This window comes from Tyto alba, unplaced genomic scaffold (genome assembly GCF_018691265.1).
Source record: "Tyto alba isolate M040663 unplaced genomic scaffold, T.alba_DEE_v4.0 Super-Scaffold_17, whole genome shotgun sequence".
Taxonomy (NCBI): domain Eukaryota; kingdom Metazoa; phylum Chordata; class Aves; order Strigiformes; family Tytonidae; genus Tyto; species Tyto alba.
The window spans coordinates 7,980,371-8,004,406 of NW_024881279.1; the positions used below are offsets into that span (position 1 = coordinate 7,980,371).

The window sequence follows — 24,036 nt, forward strand, 5'->3', positions numbered from 1 at the left end:
AGCAGCCGTGGGGCAGTCAGGCTCCCAAAGCTCTGCCTGACACCTTGTACCTTACCCTGCAATGGGGGATGTGATTGCACCAGACCTCCCCTGCTGAGGGATTGCTTGTATTCATGAAGGGAACTGGTAAGGAGAGAAAGACCCTCCCTCACATGGGCCATTCCTTCCTGCAGGAGGGGTCTGACAGAGCTCGCTAACCACAGCTAACCACCACATCTCCATATCATTACCAGAAGCTGCTCAGAAACAGGATTTTGCTGTCTCCAGGAGCTACCTTGTCCTGGAGTAGAGATGTGGCCCCACCTCGGAGGGGAAAGTAAACCTTATGGCTCTGAAGCCTGAGAAACAAGGTCCTCCAAGCATCAGCTTCTTTTTAGAGCATCATCAAGCCATTCACTCTGTCAAGTATCACCAAGTTCATTTGCTCTGTCCATGCTGGGCACAAGGGGCCAGCAGTGCTGCCAAGAGGGTTAGAGTCACCCATGTGCCACCCAGCAGCACACCAGCCCTTGGGGATGGGATGGGGCAGGAGCCGGGGGACAAGCCCAGCCCCATCAGCTGCAGCAGGACGCGTGCTGGGGTAAGCAGGAGAAGTAGCCACCCATTTCTCCGGATGGCTGCTGTCAGGTTAAAGCCATGGCTCTGGGCTGCAAAGCTGCCTCCCCCTGTCCCCTGTCCCATCTCCCAGTCCAATCCCTCCCCCTTGCTGGGGGCAGCAAGAGGCAAGTGCATTTTGCAGGCAATGAAACAGCAGCGAATTCCCCCCGCGCACCCTTCCAGCACCAGCCTGCTCCCTTAGCTTGCCACCCTGCAAAGCCTGCTCTGCACTGCCTGACCTGGCAGGAGCCGAGCTGGTGGCACGGGGACACACTGGGACAGCTGGGCCAACAGCTGCCCTTTAAAACATAGGGTGTCGTGGGGACCGCCGGCACGACACAGAGACCCCCCACTGCCACCCCAGCAGTGGAGAGGCAGGCGGGAGAGGGTGGCGGGGAGAGGGCTTACCTTCACGCCGTCATTCTTCTTGTTGCCACCGCTTTTGCCTCCTGGAGAGAGGAGGAAGGAGGTTAGGAGAGCCAGGCAGGGCACCAAGACCAGGAGGCCAAGGATCAGCAGCATGGTGCTGGGCGGCAGAGCGGCAAGACCCCGTGGGACCGGCCGGTGGGTTTTGTCCTCTCTCCAGCAACCCCCAGTGCAGCCCCTGGGAGCTCAGGGGCAACCTTGACGGTACCGTCCCGTCCTACCCCGGCGGCTCTCAGCCAGGGGCATGACCCCTCTCTTAACGTCACACCAAGTCCTCGGGGTGGCTTGGAGGGGCCAGCGGGGACAGCCGGTGGCAGGCAGGCTCTGGCTGGGGGGTGCTGGCGACCGAGCACGGCGCAGCAGTGCAGTGGAATGGGCTGCCTGCCTGCCGCCCTCTAATTTTAGCCCCATGCTGCCGGGATCATGTGCTGCCGGCCCGCCGGCCCGACAGCTGCAGCCCACATTTTGACAATGATGAAAAGCAGATGCCTTCCCCAGTGCCCACTTACCACTGCCGGCACTGCCCCAGCCCCCTGGGCTGTGCAAGCCACCCTGCTCCCCCTGCACCCCCAGAGCAGAGTGGAATTGGTGGGGCTCAGCCCCACGCGGGACCCACCAGCCCCACTCTGCTCCTGGGCATGGGGGACCGGTGAGCCCCTGGGCTGTGCATGGGATGGGCAGAGCTAGGAGAGATGCTTTTGAATTTCCTTCCCTTTGATGCTTCATGTCCACTGCGTCTCCCGGCACGGGGCCTGACACCGGATCCCCCCAGCTGTTGGACTCCTCCAGCTCCACCGCACAGTGCCCACAAGTGCTAAATGTGTCAGCATGATCCCCCTCCCCATGACAAATGCAGATACCAACCCCGGCCGCAGCCTCTCCCCTGGTACCTGGCAGGGCCAGCAGTCCTCCACTTCCCCCTACCCGCCTGCTACACCTGAATCCTGGGGTGCCTCGGAAAAGCACCCCAAAACACCCATCTAACACCAAACAGCTTCCACCAGTCAACTCAGCCGGCATGCCAGGCTTGGCTGGCTTGTCCCATCACTGCAACACCTCTGCCAGGGCCATCCCCAGTGCCGGGGAGGGCTGGAGGTGACAGCAAGCAGATGAATTCTGCAGTCACCCAGCTCCTTTTTGGTGATCCCTGCCTGTGAAATACCAGCTGCAAGGCTTGCTCCAAGGCAGCAGGTTGTCCCCAGAGGGGACAGATCTTGGCAAGGGCACTTAGGGCAGGAGGGCTTGTGGCTGCACTGAGACCTCTCCCGCTGTACAGGCTGGGCTGTCACGCTCTGTCCCAGCTCCTATGTCTCCGTGCAGCCCCTCGGGATGCAGGGAGGCAGAAGGAAAGCCGGGGGCCCTGCAGGACCAGCACCCTCCTGCCTGGGGAGAGACCTGAGGGACCTTTCCAACATCTTCCTGGTGCAGAGGATGCTCTCCCTGAGCCACAAACATCTCCAGGAGGACACAAAACCAGCTGCCTTGAGCCCTGGCTGCCCCCAGCACTTGCATCCCCACCTTGGCACAAGACAGATGGTTGGGTGCACAGAAACCCCCAAACCCTAAATCTCTGGGGACCGCTGCGCCTCAGCCAGACACCTTTTCTCTTGCATCCCAAGCCAGCAGCCAGCCTGGAGGTACCAGGTGACCTGGCCTGGACCACCACCCAATGCCACACATCCCCAGAGGCACCAGGCTGCTATCTCAGCCCCGCTGTGACACCCGAGGCAAAGCTGGATCTCCAGGGACCCGATGGGTTTGCCCTGGGTACCCTGTAAGACAAGGAGATGAGTCCCGGTGACGGCACCTACCAGAGAAGTTCCTGGTGGCCAGCATGGTGGTGAGGATGGCTCCCTGAAAAACACAGAAGGCAGAAGGAAAGGACATGCTGGGCCCTGGCCCCCCACACCCCTGCTGCTCCCCCAGCCCTGGATCAGGAAAGCCCTGATCATCACCTGTCCCCTGGCCACTTTGCTGGAAGGAAACTAGCCCACGGGCTGATATTATTCTCCTGCCATCAAAAGCAGCCCTTGGTACCCGACTCCGTATCCCCAGCACCAGGGCGTTGGGTTGCATTCTCTGAAACTGCCTTCCCTCCAAGATTAAAGGGCTATTAAATATCCCTGGGGTGCATTTTGGTCTCGTTCTACCCTGCCCTAGATGTAGCGTGACTCCACTGACCAGGGCTGGCAGCTGGCGGCAAGGGGAGCCACCGGGAGCGGAACCGGATTTAATTGCAATTAAAGCCGTGCCAGCTAAGAGCAGTGGGGCAGGGATTTTTCATGGGAGCCACGCAAAGATCACCACTGCAAAATAACATTCATAAAAATGCTTCCCCTCTGACTCTACTAACTAGTTGCTCAGTGTATAATGAGATTACTTTGGACTAATTGCTTACAGTAATGGATTACTATTTTGAAGTGTATGCCTGAACTAATTTGATTACTTGTCTAGCTGAAAAGTAATAATAGTTCATAGCCAGTTTCTCTTCTTGATAATCTTGTTAGTAGCCTGCAGCTGTACTGCTCTGTGCCACATTGCGTTCAGGCCTGGAGCGCTGATGGCTCCGACTGTGGCACAGATCTGCGCCATCCCGTTCCGCGTCCCCTGCTCTGGAGGAGGCACTGCCAGTTCCAGAGCCGGCGCCCAGCGCCGTGCTGCCGGCTGAGGCTGAGCAGCACCTGGGGTTGGGCACTTCAGGGAGGTGCTCCAGCTCCACAGCGGAGCCTGGGGAGATGGTGATTTCAGCGGGGGGTCCAGGCTGTGGCATACGGCAGCATCTGAGAAGAGAAAGCCTGTGGGGCTGCTGGTGTGGGCGAGCCAGAGCTTTCTGCCTGTCTAAGGATCACTTTGTTCCTTTGGCTTCAGAGTGGTTTGGTCATGAGGCAAAGGGGTCTCACTGAGCCTCGCAGATCCATGTCCTGCCCCAAAGAGGAGCTTTCTTGACACTGACTCCAGTGGAAAAGTCCTCGCCTCGGCATCCAGGGCAGCTGTGTGACTCAGTGCTTTCCTTCACCAGGGCTTTCCTCTAAGCACTTGGGAACCCCGGCCACATGCAGCCACCACCCTACTCAGCTTCTTTTCCTTCTTCACAGTGGGGATCCCCAAATGTCCATTACTCCCATACTGCTGACCCAGAGACACCACCCTGTCCATTCCCACATGGAGAACAAACCCACCAATGACCTTATCATGCATTTTGCAGCCAGATTGGAGAGTATGAGAGTTACCTTCAGCTTCCTCCGGGCATTGAACTTCTTCAGACAGTCCACCGTCTCCTGCCTGTGCATGCATGATGCCACAGTGGCACGGTGCTGGGAGGAGAGAGATCCAGCTCAGAGCAAGCATCGAGGGGGAAAGGGCTCCCCCAGCCCCATTCTCACACACACACACACACACACACACGTGTGCAGACTCCCACGGCCAAAGCACGGATCAGAGCTGCTAGCAGCAGCAGATAAAACTTTAATAGGCAGTGGTAGATCACAGCTCTGGAATCAGCAAGATCTGCTCTGGCACTGGGGGTTTTGCAGGGAGAGCTGGCTGCCCCCCGAGTTAACCCCTTGACTGACTGGCCACATTTAGCAGTGTGCTCAGGGTTTGCACATGGCGTGGGGTCCCAGGGTTAAGCCTGTGGACTCCTCCTGCATTTAGGAGCTGATTCAGAGTGAGGATCAGCAGCCAGAGTGGCAGGGTGCGGCGAGGAGGGGAGGGGGATTGCTGCTGGGATGTGTGAATGGATAAACACGAGCCTGCTGCTCCCACCACCCCTGAGGCAAGGCCCCCCCCCCCCCCGCCCCAGCACAGTGTGACACCAAGAAACCAGCCCGTCCCCACCAGGGCCGGGAACATGTGCATCCCTCCCATCACCAGCTCCCCTAGGACATGCTGTTTGCATTCACACTCTGTGCTTTTTTCTGCTGTAAAGCCTCAGAGAAAAGGCTCCTCTGAGAGCGCTGGGAGGAACCATGCCAGGAAACTATCTTCCCAGGATGGAGAAAAGAGCCAGACAGTGTGTTTGATAACACATGCTCCCCAGTGAGATGTTCCCCCCTTGTGAACTCCCACATCCCTAGACTTTTGACCCAAACCAGTGAGTGCCATTAAACTCACCGATATCCAGGGGTGCTTCAGAGCCTCTGCTGCCGTGATGCGCTTGGATGGGTTTATGGTCAACATCTTGTTGATGAGATCTTTTGCTTCGGGAGTGACCGTGTCCCACTCAGGGGAGGGGAACTGCCAAAACAAAGGGAGCAGGGTGAGAGATTGCAGGAAGCAATACAAGGAACAGAAGCCCCTTTGCACTTGGGCTGGGTCTGCAACCCTTTGCTCCTGCCCACGGGACATGTTGGAGAGACACTAGCAACTGGAAAGAGCTGCCAGCTGGAAAACTGGAGAGCAGGAGTGTGGGGGGAAAGGTGGAAGATCCAGGGCAAGACCTATCTCTCCTGCAAAGTGGACCTGAAGCGAGCCAGTGTGTGTACCTGGGCATGGCAGCTTGGCCAACCCTCTGTAACCAGAGCAGAGGAAAGAAACTTGCTCCTGTCTGTCTGAATTTGTCCTGGTTGCTATTCTGGAGCAGCAGACTGCAAGGCAGGGACAGCAGGAGAGAGGGGAGACCATGAAATGAGGGAGCAAGACAAATCAACTCACATCATAAGCCCCAGCCTTGATCTGCTGGTAGAGTCGGTGCTGGTCTTCATCCCAAAAGGGTGGGTACCCAACCAGGAGGATGTAGAGGATGACACCTGCCCAGGAAGGGGGGGGGACATGGGATCAGTGGAAGAGAGTTAATTGCTGGAGGTATGAGCAGACCCAGATTGAGGACTGGCCCAATTCAAGCAGAGAAACTGAGAAATTAGGGAAATGGGAGATTTTTGCTCTCTGATTAAAAAGCAAAACGCATGCTGGTGGGTCCAGCTCCATGCTGGCGTGCTCAGAAGCTGGGGAGCTACGTGGCTCTGGCAGCCCCCATGCACGGCCTCAAGCCGGGTGCCCCATCAGGGCTGGGCGAGGCCTCCTCCCCATCGCAGGTGGAAGAAGGCTCCCCTGCAGCTGCAGCTATGCGGAGGCATTGCCTGACTCCACCAGCCCCACAGGGCAAAAGAGCCAGCATCTTCCCTGCCTGGAGGCTTTGGGTGCACAGCAAGGGGGGCTGATCCTTCAGAGGAGGGTGCCACTGCACTGGGAAGGGTAGTGCTCTGGGTGCAGCCCAGGATAATGTGCTACAATCTTGGGCAAATCCTCCACCCTGGCCTCTGCGAGACATGTCTAGCAGCTGTGACTTGGGACATGCTGGATGAACAGACTGGCTTACCCCGGGCAGCCCAGCCCAGCCCACTCCTGGCATTTCAGCCGCGGTCTGACTTACCACAAGCCCACAGGTCCACAGCTTTGCCATAGGGGTCCTTCCGGAGCACCTCGGGGGAGAGATATCCTGGGGTGCCAGCGAAACCTGGGACAGACAGCCCATCACGCACCGCTGGCAGCCTGCCCCCGTCCCTGCACAGCCTCCACGAGAGCCCTGACCCTGGCACACACCGAACCGGCGGGACGGGCATCCTCCCTCCAGAAACCTCCGTGTCTCCCGAGATCAGAGCAAAGAGCAAGAACCAGCAACAGCAGCCAAACCCCAGGATGGTGCAGAAGGCTGGAGTGTTCTGACTCCAGCACTTGGAAGAGGCTTTTGTCCCCAGAGTCTGCCCCTGTCACTGGCTTGTCCAGCTCACCAGGGCAGCTCAGTGGCTCACCAGATCCCTGTGGAGCTGTTTGCCTGTGCCTTGGATCAATAACAGCCTGTTTCCAGGGGCACAGCTAGAGCCGTCGAACTCTTCCTCAGCCACTGTGCCTCCTAGGCTGGTGCTGCTGAGGTGCTCCCATAGCCTGAGGTTCAGGTCCTGGGGATATGTGTCCCTCCTGGAGCCCCCCCCAGCCAAACATGCCAACAAGGGCTGTACCTTGGGCCAGTCCTACTCACCAAACCATGCTTGCTGGTCCCCCTCCACCTCAATGGCAAGGCCAAAGTCAGCCAGCTTGACGGCAGCACCCTTCAGCTTGGATGCCAGCAGCAGGTTCTCGGGCTGCAGGAGGAGACGGGGCTTGGAAAGGAGCGAAAGCCCTCCGGGTGGGGCTCTGCTGTTGTGGGGGTGTTCCCAGCACAGCACGGAGGAAGATCAGGATTCTGGATGTGCTCCCCAACTGCTTTGTCCTGCTAGGCATAGCTCCTTAGAGGACCATGGACTACAAGGACCTCTCTACCCCCTCTCCCTTGTGTCACTTCACCCCAGAGCTGATCTTTGATCTGTGGCTTCCCAAAAGCTCCTATATGGCATTCCTCCCCGCTGTTTCAGCTGCCCTGGAGGACACTGGGTACTGCTCCACAGGGTTTTGTATCGCAGATGGGGTCCCCACATCCTTCTACAGGCCTTTCCCCTGCAGCTCCTACCTTCAGATCCCGGTGGACAACCCCCATCTGGTGGCAGTGCAGGACGGCCTCCAGGATCTGCTGGATGCAGTGGCTGCGGGAGAGAGGAGAAAGCTCGCAGAAGTGGTCAGCGAGGCAGAGGTTCCTCAGACACTTCCACTCGGCTGCATTTCACCTCCCACCCCACCCCTCTCCCCATCACGCTTCCCACCAGCAGCCCTGCAGCACAGCTCAGCATCCCCCTCCCCTGAAAGCTACGCATCCCGGGAGAGCAGCTGTAACCCATTAAGACCCCACTGGAGCTGCTGGACACCCAGTCCTGGCGAGCAGGAGCATGGGGGCTACGGCTGAGGCCATGGGGTCCCCACAGAGGCAACACAGGTGGGGATCTGGAGACCAGTGGTGGAGTCACAGTGCCAGGCCAGATTCGGTCTCCAAATCCATGCAGAACAGATGTGCTCCTCAGATGTAGAGCTAACCTTCGCCTTGGCCCCATTTCCCTGGCCTCCTCCTCTAGCGTGGGTGGCTCTTGCTGCATCTATTTGCTTTATATCTAGTTCATTAAACCCCAGCACTGTCGCATGCATGAGAAAGGAAGGGAAAAAGACTGAGGTGATGATCACTTCTGCTCCGAAACAGCTGAGTGCAAGGCAGGTCTTTATTTACATGTATTTTATTTTATTTGTATGACAGTAGTAAGTGGATGGGTTGTAAGTGGATTCAGTGCGGGCAGTCCATTAAATGAGATTGCTTTCTGCCTAGAAATAAGGGATGTTTCCATGCAGACAGAGGTAGCGTAGAGCTTACCACCACTCCCTTGGACATTTGTATGGGCTATGCTTATCCTGGGGACAAAGCCAAGAGACACAGTGATATCTGGAGACTGGAGGGGGCCAGATCATGTCTCCTAAAAAAAAAATGAAGCTAACACTGTCCCCTAGCAGAGCTGCAAGGACCAAAGGGGTGGCTGAAACGGTACCTAGTCCCCTGCCTCTGCCGCAGGCTACCTGGAAAGTGCCAGCGGGAGTGTGGGAGGGAGCAGAGCTCCAGCACATCCTCCCACCCAGCCTGTGACTGCTCCTCCTTAGTGCTTTCAAGTGGTAAATGCCAGAGAAAAGCTTGCAAATGACTGTAATGCAGCTGTGAGGGGAAAGGGTGAGGACTGCGGGGTGTCTGTGCTATCACGCTCCTGGCTGGGGCACCAGCCTGATGCTGGGCTTCCTCCCTGGCAGCCTGGGGACCCCCACTGCCCCCCGCCTGGGGAGCCCCGATGGCCCCAGCCCAGAGACCCCCAATGCCTAGATCTTGTACAGAGCAGTCAGACATGGGCTATGCCATCAGCCTGGGAAAGGAGGATGCTGAGAGCGATGGCTGGCAGCTGCCTGGTTCGAGGTGGGGACCAGCCCTCTGGTAACACATGCAGTTCTTGGCACAGGAGTCGAGTGAGTTAAAAAGTTTAAAAGAGCTTTTCTTTTTTTTTTTTTTTTTTTTTTTTTTTGCACTACACATCTGTTTTATGAGTACACGCTGCAGAGCGGCTGTAAAGCACCTCCCAGCATGGAAGGAGCTTATGCTGCAGAAAGCCAGATGCGTAGGACCCTGGGAAGGAGCAGCTCGCGGGAGAAGGGGACAAGTGCTGTCCCCTGCATGGCCCGGTGTGTGTCCACGCTCACCTGGCATCCGCTTCGCTGTAGTACTCCCTGGCCACAATGTCTTCAAACAGCTCCCCGCCAGTGACCCTGTGAGAAAACAGGGGGAGTCAGGCTCTGCCATCTCGGCGCAGCACGCGAGGGAGCTGGATTGATTTACAGCACACCCAGCTCTGGCAAACCCCAACAAAACGCCGCTGTGCCGTGCACGGGGGAAGCGTTGGGGGTGCAGGGCCCTCTATCCAGCTTGGGGGGATTCAGCTTTGTGCAAACCCAGACGGTGGGAAGGGTTTGGGTGAGGCGGAGGATGGGGAAAATGTCAGGGGGGCTGTGGGGGTGCAAGGCACATCGTCCCAGGGTGGAAGCACGCAGCTGCCAGTGGATTAAGAGATGCATTTAACCATTACTCACAGGTCAAATATCAGGTAGTGGTGGCCCTCTTCGGAGATGCTGTCATGGAGCCTCACTGTGGCAGAGACAGAAGGGTTACAGGGTACACCTGGATACCACCCCACTCCCCAGGAAGCCTTTTATCCCCTCTGGGCAGAGGCAGGAGCTGGGGAAGGGCAGAGCAGGGCTATTCCTCCTCCCTCCTCCTCTCGCTATTGCTGTTGGCTGGGTGTGGGGGGGTCCGCTCTCAACAGGGGACCCCAACCATAGCCCCAGCCTCGGGCAGTGGTGCAAGGCTCAAAGGTTAGATCCAAATCAGGGTCTGCCCAGGGCTGGTGCCTGCCCGAGGTCCCGGGCAGCTTCTGGACTATCTTGGGTGCTGGGCAGGCTGCAGGGATGGGTGTCCCCAGCACAGCTCTCTGCCCCATCAGGAGAGGTGCCTGGGTGCAGGGATTGCTCAGCCAGGGCGCTGGGCTGTCAGTTCTGGCACTAATATTTTTTTATTATTATTTTCTACTTGTGTCCTTCCTTTTCTCCTTGGGAGGTCTTAGGACAGGGATATCCAGAAATCACTGTGGTATGAGTTTCCTTCAGAGGAAGCATTCTCTCTGTCTCCTCCCGCAGGGCTGGCATCTCACCCCAATCCTCAAACCGATGGGCACCCTCTCCCCTTGGGTGCAAACCTGCCCACGCTACAGCTGGGCTCTGGTTATTCAGGCTTAGAGCCCTGCTCACAGCTTAGCAGGCAGATGTGCAGTGAGGGGACAGGCAGAGAAACAGGTAGGATGTATAAATAAAGATGGGTCCAGCATCCCCTGGCCCCCACATCACATTTTGTTCTGATTTCCTTGAAGCTGTAAATATTTAACCCTTCCTCTCTGCTCGCCTGGTTTTCAGCCTAATACAACTTGCAACATATCTCAGATCTCCAGAAACCAGGGAGGAAAAGGAAACGTTCATGTGAATGATTTTGTGGGATTTTTTTTTTCTTCTAGCCCATTTTATCGCAGCTAAATCAGATGAGCCCTGTATGGAAACATCCTCCAGACTCGAGTCTGAGCTGGGGGAGATAACAAGCCCCAGCGCTGAGCGCAGATGATGCGCTGCATTGCTCTTCTCTCCCAGGCCAGCACACGCCACAGTGCTGGTCCTACACCTCCCTCCAAGCTCAGCAGGCAGATCCAGTGGCTGCTAAGAGCAAAATGCCAGTGGCATCACCTCGTCCCGGCCAGGGCAGAGGAGGTCTGCTGGGCCTGACAGAATCTTTCCTCATGGTGTCTCTCATGGTCTTGTCTATTGTCCCAATTTTCTCATCTTATTCCCTGGTTATCCTTCCACACTGTTGGTCTCCACAGACAATCCCTGTGCTCCGACACCAGTATCTGGTCTCTGTTTTTCTCTGACACATAATCCCAGATTTTCTGCCTTCCTCTGCTGGGAGAAACACATTTCCTCCCATTTCATCTTGCCCAACAGGGACTGCGGGTATTGTGCCTGGGATCCTGCAGAAGCCAAAGTGTTCAAAGGGAGATGAGGCAAGTTTGGTGTGGATAGGGCAAGTGTAACTATAAGCAGATGGTCCGGATACATCCCCTGCTTGGGGAAGTCCCAATGCCTGTGTCTGCCAGGAGCTGAGAAGATATAAGAAGGATCAGCTGCTCTAAATATATCCTGGTCCTGCAAGTATCTGTTACAGACCATAATCAGAAAGAGCTGTGCTGGCCAAACCACTCCAGCTCAGCGCTGAGAGCCAAGGCAGGAGAGGGGCACAGCTTTGGGACCGAGAGTCAGAAGACGACGGGTACCTGGAGTTAAAACTCCAGGGCTGGGTGTAGCCAAAGTTTCCCTGATAAAGCAAGACTTCCCTGCGAGGACATGCAACTTTGGGAAATGGCAGCTCTCCCTACTATATCGCCTGGTTCCATGGATTTACCTGGGGACCTGGACCTGGGCTCGACCACCCGCGCACGGCTTTCCATGAAAGCTTCTCCTGCAGGCATGGTGCAAAGCATGGCTTGTTTCCTCCAGAATCACGGCATTCCCACGGGAGGTGGAAGGACCCACCTCACTGCAGGGAATGAGCGAGGGGCCGGCAAAGCCCCTCAGCAGCTGGGGTGCTTCTCCCGGGGAGGGATGGAAAAGGGGTTTCTGTCTCCCTTCCCCATGTCCCTGGCAGTGGCTGGGCTGCAGCGGCACAGCTCGTTCCAGCGCCTGGGTGGGTAATTAGCTGGCTTGTGCTGAATGCAAGGGAAGCTGCAAGCCCGAGTTTCCAGGCAGCAGAAGCAGTGGGGGGGTGAGGGTGTGGGGTGGGGGGGGGTGGAGAAGAGCCTCCTGGGTATAAATAGCAGAGAGATTGGGCTCATTAGGATCTCATGCCATTAACCCCTTCCAGCACCGTGCAGCAGGGTTGCTCGAAGCCTGCCATCTCTGCAGGTCACAGCCAAGCAGCGAGGCGTGATGTGGGGATGGGGGAGAAGGCACAGCGGGGCTGAACTGCAGGACAAGGTGTTTCTGTCCCTGGAGACCCTGCCAGCCCCACGAGTAGGTGATGGAGAGGGAAGGGAGGAAGACAGCAGCAGGGAAAAGCTGAGGCCAGGTGGGGGAGCCTGGGGAGCGTTGGCTGCATGGCCCAGCTACTGTGCTGCAAGTCCTCCTGGGGTGGTTTCCTCCGTTTTTAGCATTTCTTGCTATTCACGCACTTCACAGCACGTTTCCTTCATGTCTCAGCAATCCCCACATCTATTTTGGTGCAGAGGAAAGGCCCTGGCTGCTGCTCTGACTGCCGGAGGCTGGACCCCCCGCCAGGACCCCAGCAGGGCAGCCCCTCTGCGGGGCATCAGTCCTGCTGGAGCAGAGGTGGGGGGAAGGACAGCGGCCAGATCCTACTGTGTCCAGCACCCCAGCAATGCAGGGGAGACCTGCCACGCAGCCGTGCTCCTGAGACAGATGGAGGCTGACCGGCTTTTTCAAAACTGAAATATTTATGGGGCTGGAGCCATGTGGCTGGTCCCAGTGGCCCCGGGGTCCAGCTCCCTGGATCTGCTGCAGCGATTCCTGGGGAAGGACAGATCCAGACCACCCAGAGCAGTGAGGGGGCCAGGGAGGAGCTCAGCCAAAGGGGAAACCTCCCAGCTCCCAGCTGAGGGATGAGAGGGCTGCAGAGCTCTTGTCCTATCCCCAGATGCTTTCCCAAAAGCTGCAGGATCCCACCAGGGTTGGCACATGCTGGGATACAGCGGAGGGGAGAAGGAATTCATCCCTGCTCCCGCTGCCGGACCATCCCTAGAGACCAGCAGCCTGCACCAGCATCACTCTCAAGGCTGGGGTTTGGGATTTTTTTTTTTTACTGCAGTTTTTTCTCCTCCCCTCTCTCTCTCCTTCTGGCCTATTTTTGTCTTTTGCAGGGGCTCAGGAGTTTTCCTGAAACAGCTTTTCCGAAGGAGGCTACTCTCAGATGGACGGTCGGTGGGAAAGTCTTCGCTTCCCCCCGCCATCGCTCCTCCTACACGCCCCGCGCTGCTGCTGCTGCTCGGAGCTGCAGCCGCTTTTTGGAGCATGCAGAGGGATACAGCACCCAAGCGGGGGGAGAGGAGTAAAAATAATCCCTTGCAGCCTACTGGGGTCCCGCTTCTCCCTGAGGGAGCTATGGCCAACTGGGTTAGGTAGGACCTACTTCAATCCCCCCACATTTGGTAGAGGTCTTTCTTCCCACGACCTCGTTTGAAGATGATGCCTCCTGTGAGGAAAAGGAGGGATGGCTCTGCACATCAACAGGGTGTGCTGCCACCGAGCCCCTTCTCTGTCTCCAGGATGGTGGCTGGCACAAGGGGGAAGCACAAACAGCATGTGCTGCTGTGGACAGGGCTGAATCCTTGATGGGGACCCCCCAGCCCCGGCAGGAGTTGGGGGGGGTGAGTGGGCAGGCAGTGGGGCTGGGCACAGAGCATGGGCAGATTTCCCTGGATCTTCACCTGGCACGCGGTGGGGTGTGGGGAACGCTTACCGATGTTGGGGTGCTTCAGGAGGCGGCAGATCCGGGCTTCTCGTTCCAGCTTCTGGTGATCTGAAAGAGGCAACGGCCCTAAATTAGGATCTGGGGAAGGGAATAAACAGCTCTCAGCTCCTTCCATGCTCTCTTGGACGAGCTGCTGGCATGGGAAACCTGGGGGGACTGACCAGCTGGCAAGGAGCAAACCTCTCCCTTTTTTTTTCTTCTCTTTTTTGCTAAAGAATAACGGGTTTGGGAACCTGCGAGATGGTATCCCAGCATGGATACAGCCCCCAGGCAGTGATGCCATGGGCAGTCCTAAGCTTTGGATGATCCCTCACCCTCCTCTCTCCCTTCTCTTTGCTGAACGAGACCCCATCACCTCCCCAAAACCCTAGAACCACTTGGGTTATCATGGCCAACAGCAACTGCTTGGTTTTCTCTTATTCAGCCAAGCCCAAGCAGTCAGCAAGGACATTTCTGGCCCCAAATGTTTCAATTTGAACACCTGAAGACTGACTGATAAGAGATGTCAAGCTGAAATGGGACTATGTGCTCCTCTCCCCTACTCCACCCCCAGCTGTTTCACATCAGGTATTTGCTCTCCTACATCACAAAAGCCTGGCTCTGAATATTTGCTTTGCTCTGGTGCCCATCTCCAAACAGGAGGCACGGGTCCCCCTCCCCAGATTTTCCCAGGCTTGGGGATACAAGACAATGTAGCTCTGGGCAAAGCAAGTTGAGCTGAGCCAAAAAAGCTTCCACCCTGGGGGAGCCTGGAATGAATTTTCAAATAATTTTGTTTCTTTTTCACTCCTCTGCACTTTTCTCTCTCCTCATACCTGATCCAGCCACCCTGCATGGAGGTGCTTTGTCTGGAGGCATTTTGTGCTAGCAGGAACCCAGCAGCCAGGAGAAGCAAGGATATAATTAGGGCTGCTTGTCTCTCAGTGCTATCGCTGTTACCTTGCAGGTTCACACCCCAGAGTCTCGCTCTGCATTGAACCAAATTTGGGTGTCTCCGACCGCCGAGATGTGAAGGCAACACAGCCCCTTCCCTGTGGGGGCTGAAGTCTTCCCCAGGGCTCAGTATTCCCCGTCCAGCGGCTGCGGGGCCCAGCATGGGTGACTCACCCCAGGGCTTGGGATGAGTTTTGCAGCCTGTGCTGGGATCTGCAAGCCAGAGGCTGGGACAGCCTTGGCTCCCCACAGCAATTCCCCCAATGGGAGACAACCTCCCCAGGGTGGGATGGGGCGACAGGGAGAGGTCGAAGTTTAGGCTGTTGCTTTTTGCAGCCAAAATCCATTGTGAGGTGGAGGACAGGGATGGGATGGAGGGACAGTGTAACCAGTGGGGTGAGCACTTCTTTGGGGGACAAAGAAGCTGCTTTCTGTCCCCTCTTCTGCTCCTGTCTGACAGTGAGTCACTGATTGTCTTAGGTGAGTCACCGATCGTCACACTGTGCCTCAGTTTCCCCATCTGCAGGCTGGCGGCTGGGGCCAAATGGCCCATGGGGAAGCCCAGCACTGCTGGTGTCCAGTAAAGCTCCTTTCCTTGCTTAGAAGAGGCCAGAGACCACAGGGAAAGGCAGCAAATGCAACCCTGAGCACGAAGCAGGTCCCAGCACCGCTCCGTGTGTCTGCATGCTGCTGCCAGCCAAGCCTTCCGCTGCACAGGGGCAAGTGTGGCCAGTGGTGGGGGGCAGGAGGTTGCCCCATCCCTTCCCTGCCACGAGCCACCCAACTCAGCTCCAGTTCCCGGGCTGAGCCACGGCAGCAGCAGCGCTGTGCGGCTCCCCCAGCTGCTGCCCCCTTCTTTGTATGCTCGAAATCTATTGCCACCAAAACGCCAGCGAAGGCAAAGCCTGGCACAGGCGGCTTGGCAGGGAACGCCGGGAGGCTGGTGGGGTTCGACAAACCACAAACAGCATGGGGAGGGGGTGGGAGAGCAGGAAAAACCAGGCAAAATGGGAAATGGATCTGGGAGTTTAAAGATGTAGTCTCTCCAAAGGGGAATTGGGCAGCACCAGAGACCCAGTGGCACCCAGGAGGGGCTGGGAAAGGTGCTTACCCCTGTGGGATGAGGGTCAGGGATCCCTGCCCAGGGACTCCCCAGCAGTGATGCCCTGGCAGGGTGTACCCCAAGACTCCCAGCAGGCCATCAAAGGATAAAGCTGTGCAGGTGTGGAAGAGGCTGTCGTGCTTTCGTGCTTTCGAGGCTGAAAAACCTGGGGACACAGCCCCTGGCAACCCCGGCTCTTCCTCTCGGCATGCCCCAGCGTGCCAGCACTGGGTAGGAAAGGTCCCCGGGGGGATCATGGCCATTGCTCCCCTGGTGCCACAGGATCAGCTGTGAAATGCAAGAGGAAGAGCTGCCTGAAATGAGCCACCCACCATCCAGGGAGCGAAGGCAGCCTGTGCTCTGGGGGTTTTGCTCTTTCCAAGCCTGCGTGGGTCCCGCTCAGGCAGAGCTTTCCAGCCATGAATGCATAGCCCAGGGCTGGGTCTCCAGGTCTGCAGTTTCCTCCGAGCATCATGTGGGTACAAGCCCTGCACGGAGCCACGAGCTGGCAGGGGACCCTCCTGGTTGCACAAATCTCCAGGACGGGGCTTGCAGGGCCTTTGCACATGGGTGGGATGGCTGTGCCAGAGCATCGGGGCAGAGGAACAGACAGACAGCAGGACAAAGGGACAGGGGGACGTTCCTCAGGCAGAGGGACCCTGCTGAGCTTGGCGGGGCAGATGCTGTGGGTCAGAGCATCCTCCCACTCATGTGGCACAGCACGTTCCTCACACAGTGAAGTGCTGCTGGGGGACAGTGAGCCACGGCTGCAGCCCCCTGCCTGCCCCACAAATCCAGCTGCTGCCTGAACCCCAAACCCGCTTCTCCAAAAAAAGCCAGTTTCTCTCCAGCTGGCTCCCCATGTCAGTAGCTGGGAGAGTGTCTGAAGAGACCATGGGGATGTTTCACAGCTCCTCCCACCTCCCCCTCTGACCCTTCTCCTTCCTGCCCTCCTGCCCTTTGCGTGTGACACAGCCAGTGGCACATCCCCATGGGACACTGGCTCCTCGTGCCCCTTTGGGGATTGCTCCCAGCCTGGGGAAATACCACCCCCCATTGCAGAAACTGGGGTTTCAAGACCGTTAGCAAAAGCAGCTGGTGATTTCAGCTGGCAGAGCAGGGAAAATAACCCCGTCAGGGTCTCTCCAGGGGACAGATGGACACAGAGCCACCTCAGGGACAGTGCAAACCCCAGAAGAGGATGGAGAGGGGCAAAATGCTGGAGCAGGCGAGCAGAGGCAGGAGGAAGCAGAGGGAAGGTGGCTCAGTCTGCTCCTCCAGGCAGCCCTGAAAACCAGGAGGTGTTTGCTGCCCGCCCCACTGCCGGCTGGGGTACGGGGGCAGGAGCCGAGTGCCCAGGTCAGCACCCCACACCCTGCCCCGGGCTGGGAGCCTTCAGCCTCAGAGGAAGGGAATGGTCCACATCCCCCAAGAGGGACAGAAGCTGGTGCTGGGGTGGGGAGCTTAGCATCAGTGCTGTGCTGCTTTGGCAGCGCTGCGGGAGGGAGATTGCAAAGCACTGGTTTAATTTGAGGTCAGAAAGGAGTTTGTCACCATTTTCTGTGTTGCAGTTTTGCCTTCAGAGGTGAGCCGTGGCATCAGGGAGAGAAGCTGAGGGAGGGAGCTAATTAAACCCTCCTGGCAGGGCGCTTGCTCCCAGCACCCATCCTGCACTCTCCGACACACCCAGCCAGGAGGAGACGGAGCCAGGGACACAGAGCTGCCGTCCCATCCTCACCATCCTCCTCATCGCAGCTCCTCTGCCAGATGCCTGGGGGCAGGAGGGTCCCTGCCTCAGGGCAAGAGCTGGCTGAAGGCTTTCTGTGCTGGCTTAGCTCAGCCTTGCCCAGAGGAGCAGCCAGGAGAGACCAGCCAGCTCCTCTTCCAGCAGCAAAGCAGCCAACGTGCTCCACCGGTGCGATTAATTACACAGCAGCAAGGGGTAAGGCCCATCTCCAGGTGGAAACAAAATCAAACCCCACTTGAAGCATCTTCTCATTTATCTGATGTAGGTACATGAGTAAGGAAACCTGCAGTCCCGAGAGTGAGGACAGGGGGTTCAGTGGGGGCCCTCTCAGGGAAGGTGATGCTCCCAAAATAACTGTGTTACCCAGCACCTGAGGCTGGCAGCAGTTTGACTTGCTGCAAGGCTCTGACCATCGTTTTGCTGCAGCATGGCATGCGGGGAGGGGGTTGGGAGTTCTCAGGGAGAGAAATGGGGTCCTACAGCTCCCTGGGCAGGTTGGGGTCCGGGAGCTCCCCAGAGTCCTGGCACAGCTGGGCTGTGGGTACATCCCTGGGATCAGATGGGATGTGGCGAGCAGCCACCAAGATGTCTCCATGGGACGTTCATCCCAACCATCAAGGAGCTCAGTGTGTACCGCAGTGGAGACAGGGTGGGATCCCCCACTGCACATCAAACACCCCCACCTCGCTGCACATCAAAGGCATCATCCCAGCACCGTGCAGAGGGGATGAATTCCCCTCTCTGCAAATCCTGCTCACCTCTCACCTCCCCGAAAATACCCGCAGTGCCTACCTCGAGCAGATAGCTTCTTGGTGTTGATGATCTTGGCTGCATACTCTTGTCCTGCCAACACCTTCACACATCTCCGGACGATGGAGAAAGCGCCCCTGGGAAGACAAGAAGCCGGAGGGAGAAGTGAAGGGCTCGGCACTGGCAAGGGCACGGCTCAGCCCTGACATGTCTGTGGGGTGAGGGGCAGCCACAGGGCTGGAGCTGGGGCTGGGGCTGGGTGATGGCTGGGGAAGGGGCTTGGAGGAACCACGGCGGGCTCTCAGTTGGCCTCACTGCACCCCTGTCCTTGGGGAATGATGGGGACAGGCACATGTAGACCTGGGGATGAACACAGGATTTGTTCCTCCATGCTCCCCTGGGACACCCCAGGCATTGTGCACCTTTCCCCCTCTCCCTCCCAGGCTCTCCCCCGGGAGAGAAAGGCCTGTGTTTTACTGGGGGTACTGGTTCCCAAGGGACACCAGAATGGCTGCAGCTGCCACGCAGCACTCGGCCACTTCACTTCAGTCCGTGTGTGTGGCTTTGCATGATTTAGACTTTGCAGAAGTGGGTGCCAGCACCAGCCATGGGTGCAGGTGAGCGGTGCAAGGTCCCCCCCAGCTGCAAAACTAGCAGGGACAGTCCAGGGGACCCTGCGAGCAAGGACCACTGGAGCCAAGCTGGATGGGGACTGATGCTGCTGCGGCTTGCACACGTGTGAGATGCTGTGCAACAGCCTCCTGGGGACTGACAGGCAAACAAGCACGGGTGCTTCGGACGCCCCAAAGAAGCCTCTTTGCCCCCATACTCCATCCCCTGAGCCCTGCCAGCTCGTTGCACTGACAGCACGCTGGCGCGATGCTGGGAGCTGCGGCATCGCACACACGCACACACACACGCACACACACACTCCAGCCCTGCTGAGCACAACCTTTGTACCAGGTTCCCTCTCCTGCCAAACCCCTCCAATTGCTAAAATAACAACTATCAAAACCAATCCCACCTCCCACCCCACCTTCTCCCCGCTCCCCGTCGCCCCGCTCCTGCTCCCTGCCGAGGAATAAAAGGCCACAGGCTGGCGAGCGGCGGCGGATAATTGATTTTACCGGTGGGGGCGGGTGGAGACGGGCAATTTGGGTTTGAATGTGATCTTTAGGAGAGCAGGCGAGCGGCAGGGTGCGGAGGGACGGGGCTAGAGCCCCAGCAGAGCCGGCAGCCCACGCGCCCAGCGCCGCGGCGCAGAGCATCGCTCATGGCACGTGCCAGGCAGGAGCTGGGGAAGAGCATCCCAGTGCTTCCCGGCCTCCCCATCCTGCCATTTAATCCTGGCTTCTGGGAGAGCTGAGCTGTTAGTATCCCTGTAGTCAGGGGGAGGGGGGGTTAATTGGAAAGAGGGGATAAAATGCTTCATATCCAGCTTGCCATGGGTGGGGGAAACCAGAGCCATCGCCAGCCCCACAGTGCTACTCTCCCCATCCCATCGGAAATCCCGCACTGCCTGGAGTTTGGGGGCTCCTGTGAGTCCCTGTGACCCATCTTTCCAATTTTTTTCCTAAAGACACACTTGCTGCTTTTGCAGTGCCAGGAGAGCGTGCAGCAGTGAGTGCAGGCAAGCAGGGAAGCCCCCGCACCCACCACCCCAGCTTGGGGTTTCTACCCCAGCTGCAGGGTTTTACTGTGGGACCTGACATGGGGTTGGAGGGACATAGGTGTCCCAGACCCCTCTGCAGGCTGGGGACCCTCGGTCACTCCTGGTCCCTGTGCCCACAGCCATTCGCTCATCCATTTATTTGAGCTAAGCTGAACAGCGTGGAAGGGGGAGCCGTGGGAAGCGGGATGGGATGCGCCGCACTGGCACAGCGCAGGGTTTCACACCCCCTTGCTGCATTCATGGCTTTTGGCTCCTCCAGGCCTTTTTTAACAGAAACCAAATGTCTATTCGTGTTCTGTGAAGCACAAGCGAGACCCTGTGAGCCTGGAAGGTGACGGGGGGGGGGGAACATGAGATGCTGGGTGTATGTGCAGGACACCCAGGGGCACAGCATGCTTGCCGTAGCCCTGCCCCAGTCCCAGCTGGGTCCTTCAGGGGGTCTGCGCTGGCTGGGAACCCCCCCACAATGCTCATGGGGCAGTGTGGGCAGTGCAGGGGGTGCCAGGCAGGGAGCCCAGCCCCATCTTGGCGTAGAAAACTGCTTTGGAAGGAGATGTGTGTCCTGTTCCCTGGCCGGGGACAGCAGTGTAGGTCCCTTCGCTCCCGGGGTCCTTCGGATGGTGACAACCCCAACCCTGCTGGCAGCTGGGTTTGGAGATGGGGCATTCATCCCAGATGAAACAGCATGTCCCAGTTTTAGCACTGGACGGGTACATCACCTGCGGGGCCATGGGTAGGGACGGTGTCCATGCCCCCCCACCGCCGATGCCTGCCATTTCAGGGTGACACTGGACCCGCAGCCCAGCAGCCAGCCCTGTCCCTCCAGCCCCAAGCCCTGGCACTGCTGGGTCCCAGCCCTGCAGCCCCTGTCCCTTGGTCCCCCGGGGCAGGCATGACCCCATGCCTTGTCCCCAAGGCCTCTCCCCGCCAGCCCGAGCAGCGGCTCTGCCGCCGGGATGCTCCGCTTCTCCCTTTTTCACACCTTCCCTGCCAGTGCCGGGCTGTGCTGCTGCCGCCCTCCCTCTCTTCAACACCTCCTCCTCCTCCGAGGCATTTTATCTCCTTTCTAGAGAGAAGAGTGTGGGCTGGGGATTTTTTGTTCCTCCATATTTTTTAATTATTTTTTTTTTTCCTTTTTAATAAAACTCCTCTCCTGCAGCTCTGGGAGCGGAGGGGCTGATCGTACCGCTCGGCACGGTAATTGTCTCCAGCCTCTCCCTGAACCTGCTGCGGGGGTGGATTTGGAGGCGCCGATGGAGCTGCACTTCATGTTTGTCCTACTCTGGGGGGCCGTGGGCTGGATTCTCTCCCCGTCCTCCCCCCGTGTTGCCCCCCGCCCTCGCCTCATGCCCTCCTGCAAGCGTGGGGTGGGAGGGGGCATCAGAGCATCCCCTCACTTGCTCAGTTTTGCCAGAGCTGCTGTGGGAGCAGGTTTTCCCCAGCTCCGTGTCCCCAAAACAGGGCAGATGCCCTCCCTGTGATGGGAGGTGCAGGGATGCACCGTGGACTCATGCCCTACGGGGCAGGCTCTGCAGACCCCCTCCCCATCTCTGCCCACCCCACAAAGCCCTGTCATGGTGCTGCCATTAGGTGTGTGGCATCTTAAACCCCCCCGCTTGCCTGGGTGTCAGGATGGGTGACAGCTGAGAAGATGACAAAGGAGCACAGCGGGTGCAGCAGCCTGGCACCCAGCACCTCCTTCCTGCCAGCCAGGCTCGGGGACACCCCGTGTCCCACCCAGCAGACCGTCCCAGTCCTTTGGGGACAGCAAACTCAAGACTGAGCCTTTTTGCTCCAAGCCCCTGCGGGGTGCTGCTCGACTTTAGGGTCTGGGTGGGCTAGGGCCGTGCTGATCGCCCTGCACCCCGACTGGCACCGGGAGCACCTCACTGGAGGAGGAATGTCACTTCTCACCGCAAGCGGCTGCTGCAGCAGAGCAGAGGTGCAGCACTTTGTCCTGATTTCCTTCTCTAAGCCCATGAAGCGGAAATTTCCCCATGGGAAATCACTGATTTTTGACTGCCAGGATGTGCTGGAAACCATCCCGGTGGAAAATCCCCAGCCAGCTCCACGGCACCTCGACCAGCCCGGTGAAGCCCCTAACTCAAGAACACACCTCAGTGCTGCGGTGGGACCTGCCGCCCGGCACGGAGGGGAACTCTGTGGGATGCTCCGAGCTGGGGATGCTGCCCCGAGCTGCCGGCTGAGCCGTGCTGCCCCTGCATCACCCTGGGAGGTTGGGTGGGCCGGGGTGCGATGCTCACAGGGGGCCGGGGAGCCACTGCACCAGCTTTGCTCCTTTATTCGTGAATGTGTTAAAATACATCTGCCGGGGTGGTTTTACACCATGGTGCCAGGCGGTGCGGGCAGCCCCTGAGTCTGGGTGCTCAGCCCTCCATGTTGGCACCCACCTAGCAAAGCGTTGCACCCCAAATGCTTTTGGGAGCCCTCCTGGTCCTCCCCCCACATCATGCCTGGCCTGCAAGCTCCCCTCCACATCCCTGCATCCACGTCTGCCCAGCCAGGGCCCAGCACCCTCCCTGCAAGCACCCAGCAGCCACTGACTCTTCTGCCTACCCCCTGCCCAGCCCCTGCCACCACCACAGAGCATCAGAGCCCAGAAACCCAAGAAACCTCTGGAAAAAGCAGGTCCCAAACCCCACCTTGCCACCAGCACCCCGGCGGGTGCCCATCCCCCTGTCCACAGTGCCAGCTGGGACTGTCCCCACTGCAGGGACCTGTTCCCCAACCCACTGCTCCCCACCAACCCCTCGCAGCCACCTCGATGCCGAGGGGATGGACATGCATGTCCTGGGACCAGGGAGGGGGGACCACTCGTCTCCAAGGAGCTGCACATTGTAGTCCCCCCCATTTGGCTGGGGAATATTAATGGCATTCAGTCCGGCAGAAAGTCCTCCCCTATTTCAGCTTCTTTATTTCTCCATCTTTGTCCTCTCCTTTCTCCCTCGCCCCCGTTTCGCACGCCCACACATGTGCGGGTGCATGTTTAGGCACAGGCTGTCCTGCACCCAGGCGATGCGGGGCTGGAGCAAGTACCCATGCTTACGGAGGGGCACAACCACCCTTCTGCCACCAGCCCCCCCAGCACGGGCACCTCGAGCCCACCACTGCGCCGCCGAGCCGCTCCGAGGGGAACGTGGCTGCACGCCCCAGATTTACACACCAGCCTTGAAAAAAAAAAAAAAAAAGGCACGGCAACCAAAACACAGGCACACGCCTGCTCGCTTCTGCACCCATTTCACAGCCACACACTAGGCAAGACACAGAGCATCCCTCTGCCCTGCATGGGGAACCTGAAATCTCCTGCTCCACCCTGGGGGTGCTCAGTGCCCCCCAGGATCGCCTTGCTGTGCACGGTCATTTCTGTTGGCACACACATGCACACACGCATCCACCCTGATTCAGGCACACGCGATGACACCCGGACCTGCCAAGCTGAGCCCTCCCTGGCAGGAGAGCCGGGTCGGGCAGGGCTGTGGCTCACCCGGGGGGCACTCATGCTGGGTCAGGGGCAGGGGTGGGAGACACCTCGAGTCTGTCCAAAAGCCGCTGGGATTCTCCAGGAGCTGCCAGGCAGGCTGGGTCTCCTGCAGGACCAGCCAAACCCCAGTGAGTCCACACAGAGAAATTCCCTAAAAAAATGTGAGGGGCGCCCGCCGCTTTGGCTTTCCTCCTCGGCTGTCCCGTCCCTGCTCCTGGATGGAGAAGTTCCTGGGGGAGCTGGCAGCATCCCCTTTTGGGAGCAGCTTTTCTGTAAGAGGGGCAGCCCCCCCTCCCCAGGCAGCCTCCTGGGGTGACCTGAGCCCCTGGCCGATCCCCCATCATCAGCCACCCAAACTTGGGAAGGGATGGAGCAGGCAGGGCTGGGGCTGGCTGCCCCCATCCTAACCCGAGTCCTCCCCACCGCTCCTCGGTGCATTTGCTCCGTGTCTGTCTCCTTTCCTCTGTCTCTGGTGGTTCCCAGCGCCACTGAAGCTCTTCCCCTGCTGGGGCACAGCCCCACTCTGAGCATCCCAGCCCTGGCTCCAACTTACTTGCCCAGTTCCTCGAAGAGCTGGTACTCCTCGGTGAAGCGATTGCAGGTGATGGTGGCCATCCCGAGGGGCTGGAAATGCTCCTTCCCCAGTGCGGAGTTTGGGGCAAGCAGCTCTCCTCTCACTCCCTCCCTCTCTGTGTGCTCCCGGGGCTCTCTCCTCGCCGAGGTAAATAAGGGAATATGTTTGATTGACAAGCCTGGAGATAATGATGAGGGCAATTTGTCTTCTCAGCTTCACAAGCCTTCGTCAGCATCCCCGTCCCCATGGTGACCA

General features: G+C 58.5%; 1 protein-coding gene across 4 annotated transcripts in view; it reads right to left on the reverse strand.

Moving 5' to 3' along the window:
* Positions 1-24,036, reverse strand: part of CAMK2A (calcium/calmodulin dependent protein kinase II alpha) — a 36,708-nt gene extending 12,672 nt beyond the window's left edge. For 3 of the 4 annotated variants that reach the window (XM_033006050.2, XM_033006049.2, XM_033006051.2), the window contains exons 1-13: positions 23,761-23,959; positions 18,076-18,170; positions 13,490-13,549; positions 9,508-9,562; positions 9,121-9,186; positions 7,469-7,541; positions 7,001-7,103; positions 6,395-6,478; positions 5,677-5,771; positions 5,137-5,259; positions 4,254-4,337; positions 2,835-2,877; positions 1,006-1,046 (exon numbers count right to left, since the gene is read on the reverse strand). In XM_033006050.2, the coding sequence (XP_032861941.1) occupies positions 1,006-1,046; positions 2,835-2,877; positions 4,254-4,337; positions 5,137-5,259; positions 5,677-5,771; positions 6,395-6,478; positions 7,001-7,103; positions 7,469-7,541; positions 9,121-9,186; positions 9,508-9,562; positions 13,490-13,549; positions 18,076-18,170; positions 23,761-23,822 (984 nt within the window). In that variant the 5' untranslated portion in view covers positions 23,823-23,959. Of the gene's footprint in view, positions 1-1,005; positions 1,047-2,834; positions 2,878-4,253; positions 4,338-5,136; positions 5,260-5,676; positions 5,772-6,394; positions 6,479-7,000; positions 7,104-7,468; positions 7,542-9,120; positions 9,187-9,507; positions 9,563-13,489; positions 13,550-18,075; positions 18,171-23,760 lie in introns of all 4 variants that reach the window. The other variant, XM_033006048.2, reaches the window with a different exon arrangement.